This window comes from Siniperca chuatsi, linkage group LG20 (genome assembly GCF_020085105.1).
Source record: "Siniperca chuatsi isolate FFG_IHB_CAS linkage group LG20, ASM2008510v1, whole genome shotgun sequence".
Lineage (NCBI taxonomy): Eukaryota > Metazoa > Chordata > Actinopteri > Centrarchiformes > Sinipercidae > Siniperca > Siniperca chuatsi.
Genome location: NC_058061.1, coordinates 12,697,433 through 12,701,928, shown reverse-complemented (window position 1 = coordinate 12,701,928; position 4,496 = coordinate 12,697,433). Strand labels below are relative to the sequence as shown.

At 37.5% G+C, this 4,496-nt stretch overlaps 1 protein-coding gene across 1 annotated transcript; it reads left to right on the top strand.

Moving 5' to 3' along the window:
• Positions 1–1,356: 1,356 nt before the first annotated feature.
• Positions 1,357–4,137, top strand: LOC122867623 (leucine-rich repeat-containing protein 51-like). Its single transcript, XM_044178641.1, has 4 exons — positions 1,357–1,523; positions 2,105–2,310; positions 2,716–2,864; positions 3,888–4,137. Exons 1-4 carry the CDS (start codon positions 1,472–1,474, stop codon positions 4,021–4,023), a joined length of 543 nt encoding a protein of 180 aa, XP_044034576.1. The 5' UTR covers positions 1,357–1,471; the 3' UTR covers positions 4,024–4,137.
• The last annotated feature ends 359 nt before the right edge of the window (positions 4,138–4,496 follow it).

Below are 4,496 nucleotides of genomic sequence, written 5' to 3'. Positions count from 1 at the left end.
TGGGGAATTTTTACTGTGAAAGTTAATTCACTGTGTGATAGCAAGGGTGGAGCACTTTTTTAATTATCTTACTTGGGCTTTATGAAGTTTGAAACAGATGAATGAGCAAGCCAGAATGCATTATGGTGTATTGCACGAAGCATTTCTGTGAGTAAACAGGATAAATGATAAATGGAATAGTTTGACATTTTGGGAAATACGCTTATTTGCTTTCTTGCCAAAGGTTTGATTGAGAAGATTGATTTCAATTTTATGTCTGTAAGGTAAATATGACGCTACAGCCAGCGGCCGGTTAGCTTAGCTTAGCATAAAGACTCGAAACAGGGGGAAACAACTTGTGGTAGTTTGGTGTTGTCACTTCCTGGTTTATTTTGTAGTATTCTTTTTACCTTGTGTGTCTTGTGTTTTTACTTCCTGTCTGTGTTTTCCCTCCAGTTTTGATTGTTGGTCCTCCCTTGATTGTTGGCACCTGTGTCTTGTTATCTCACCTCCCCTAGGGTATTTAGCCTTGGTCTTTTCTTTGTTCTGGGTCGGATCATTGTTGTACACATGGTGTTGTTCCTTGCCGAGCCCTTGTCTGTGAGTTGTGTTGGATTCTTTGTTCTCCCGTGAACCGATTTTGGATTTTTGGATTTCGACTTTTGTCTGCTCATTACCTGTCTGCTCACCTCTGCATGTTCTTGCCTGCATTCCACCCAACAATAAAGGGAGGACCAACAATCAAAACTGGAGGGAAAACACAGACAGGAAGTAAAAACACAAGACACACAAGGGAAAAAGAATACTACAAAATAAACCAGGAAGTGACAACACCAAACTACCACACAACTAGCCTGCCTCTGTCCAAAAACTCCATCTACCAACACCTGTAAAGCTGCAGCTCTTCACATCGTCAGGCAGGATGTTCCACTGATTTGTGGCTTTTACAGAAAATGCTGATTGCCCAAATGCAGTGCGGCAAAATGGTATATTAAATATCACATCTAGGTAAATATCACAAGCCGGTGAGACATCAGTATTAAAAGCTCTATCAGGAACAGGCAGCAGTTGGAAAGCTCCTGAATGAATAATGAGTTAACGTAAGTAAGTGATTAATAAACAAAAGCATTTTGTTTGCCTTATAATTATCTGTAAATAAGGTGTAATAGGCTTTCAAAAAACAACATATTTTTAAACAAATCATTCTGTGAAATTACCTGAAAATAATCACTTGTGTGCGTGAGCCAAATTTCAGTTTTTCTTTTGTTGCCTTTTTATTTTTGTTTTAATAAAAATAGAATCTAAATCTATAGTCGCTTAAAGAAACAGTTGCTAGTTGCTAGGAAACAGTTTGGGTCCAAGTTTATTCAGATCCATATGTTTATATTTGAAACTGTAAAAAGGTCTGTGGAAGTTCAGTGGTCAATTTCAGTAATTTCATCTGAATTATTTTGCTGTTGCCGGAGATGTGTGAAGACCTTCAGACTTGAACATGAATGGCCCTCCAGTGGATCTATCATTTAAAGATATCAGCCATGTTACAGGTAGTATCATATTCCTCTAATGTTTTGCAGTCAGTCTGTTAATTTTATATTAGGTGACCTTATGTTATTTATTGTTTTTTATCATTTCTTCTGGTATCCATAATATTCCTACAGTTCTCCTAGGGAGTTAGCTTTGCTGTAATAACTGTTAAGTATGCACATTCATCATAGGATTACAATACCATGAGAAGGTGTTATTTTTAGCCCATCTGTGTTTCTACTTAATGAAAACCTTTAGCGTTAGCGGTATGTTCTTCCATGACACATCTGTCAGTTGCAAGATTTCATGTGTCAAGTACTGTGATGAAAGTGTTGACAGATATCATAGATATAAGTACGGTATTGTCCACGTGCTGTCACCAACTAGACACAATGTTGTAATGAATAACACCCAAAAACAGACCACATGTGACATTAATGTACTCTCAAGTTGATCCCTCATTTCTCTGCTGTGAAACAAACCATCAAGTGTAATGAACACATACTGACTGAAATGCATCACCAAAAACTGATTTAGCAGCATAAATATAAATGCAAATGCCAGTACTTGATTTCCGCTGTATCGTGTATTTGTGGTTCAGGTATGCTGGCAGAGGTACCTCGAAGTGGCCTGCGACCTTTAAAAACAAACTCAAAGAAGAAGTACCTAAGCCGCTCTTTGCGTCTCAATAACAACAGCATCACTGATCTCGCTGGCCTCCAGTACATTCTTAGCCACTTTCTAGCTCAACCGGCGAAGCTCGGCTGGCTGGACCTGTCCTTCAACAAAATCACATGCATAGACCCAGTGAGACTTTCTTTCTTCTCTCGTATGTTTGCATGATTGCTTCCTCTGTTTCTTAGCTTTCTTTCTTTCTGTTTTTCTTTCTTCCTTTTCTCTTTGGTTTTTGACTCACTCATTCAATGTCTGTATTGTCATCGCCAATGTTTTAAAATGTACGATATTTGTTAATCTATATTTATACTATATTATACTTCTTTACTTCTTTACTTGTATTAGTATTTAAGTTTCTCTTCCAATGCTGTAATTTCTGGTTTCTTTGCAAATTATCTATAACAGTCTGCCAGTGTAATGCCTAAATTACTTTACTGGCTGAAATTGGGCATCAGCTCATTTTTCCTTTATTATTTATGCATCTAAATTTTGTATTTAAATTTGCAATCAAGTCGACTGTGTGTGTGTGTGTTACAGGTTTTGTGCGAGCTCCGTGAACTGCGTGTGTTGTACTTTCATGGCAACAGCATCTGGAACCCGTCAGATGTAGACAAGCTGGGAGAGCTGCAGTATCTACACACCATCACGCTACATGGAAATGCCATAGAAACCCACAAAGGCTACAGGTGGAGACTTAATTTCCTTTCTCTTTACGCTGATTTTCTTCCCAAACTCACATTATTATTTGCAGCCATTGTTTCTGGGTCATAAAAAGAGCTCAATCTGATTGAGCAGGACAGAACCAGAACGACAAAAACCTCTTATAGTTAGTCAAGGTGGAGCTAGTTTGAACTACTTTACATTAAGGTAGTCCAGTGGTTCCCATACTGAGGATCAACCCCCTCCAAAGGGTCATGAGATAAATCTGGGGGGTCATGAGATGATTCATGGGCTAGGAGAGAAGAAAAAACTAGGTTCTGCTACACACATTTTCATTAATTTTTTACACTTTTCTCTAATCTTTTATTTATAGTGAAATATTGAAGAGTTTTACTTATTTGTGCCTAAAACAGTTATTTAAATGAAACCATCTGGGAAGTTTAGAGGGCAAATGTCTCTTTTGTGGAATTGCTAACTTATAGACATCTGAAATGTGACAAGGAACCTCAACCAGACACTGCTTTTTTGTAAGGGGTCACACACTACAAAAGTACAATAGTTCCCTCTGAATTGTAGTTGAGTAGAAGTATAAAGTAGCATACAATGTAAATGTACCTCAAAACTATACTTAAGTACAGAACTTGAGTAAATAAGTAATTAATTACTTTCCACCATTGGAAATAGAGATGCTCGGCAAACGAGTAAGTGACATTTTAATATGTGTTTAAATGCAGATCAGGTTCTTATTGCAGTACATTCCTATCTGCATAACAGAGACACACACACACACACACACACACACACATGGAAACAAGGTCACCCTTCATTGGTTCGATTTCTCATGCGTTCAGCTTCTTGATTTAGTTTTTATCTCATTTCATACTGTCATTTATGTGAAATACCAGGGAAGTACAGACAAGGTCTATTTTGCATAGACTGAAAGATATCTCCCTTATTTAACATCAAATTTATTATATGGAAATTCACAAAATGACCATGAAGCCCCTGGATTTAATTTAGTGTGTGTGCGTGTGTTTGCGTGTGTTTAGGAGTCATGTGATTTCTGCCCTGCCTCATTTGAAGACGATGGATTTCAGTGCTGTGACACGTGAGGAGCGAGTCTTGGCAAATGTTTGGCGCTGCTGCACCAGCCATGGCAAAAACACCAACAAGAGTCTCCAGTGACTGTTTACCAATTTGTTAAGTCATTCATTTGATTAATCGATTTTTAACCCACCGTCAAAACTGCTTTGTAATTAAATGTTTCCTTTCCCTAAAATATAATATTCATCTTTTTTTTTCATCTTCTTGAGTTGATTCATTCAATTATGCCAGTAAAGCTTGCTGAAATAAAATAGCTTTTGGATACTTTTGGAGTCCAGAGGCTTCCTGAGGTGCCAGCTGCCAGCTAAATCTACTCTACCTCTGGTTGGCTGGTTACTTCTTCTGGAGTTAGTGTGGATAAATAACAGTATAAACTGACTGAACAACATAATGATAAAATAACTGTGATACCCTATTACTATTGTTTGACCATAGAAAGTGTAGGTTCATTTTTTGTGTTGTTCAAGCGGTTGTAAAATATGAGAATTTTGGCCTGTTTAGATATTACTAATGTAAACAAGTCTATAACAGCACCAGATTACAATGGGATCATA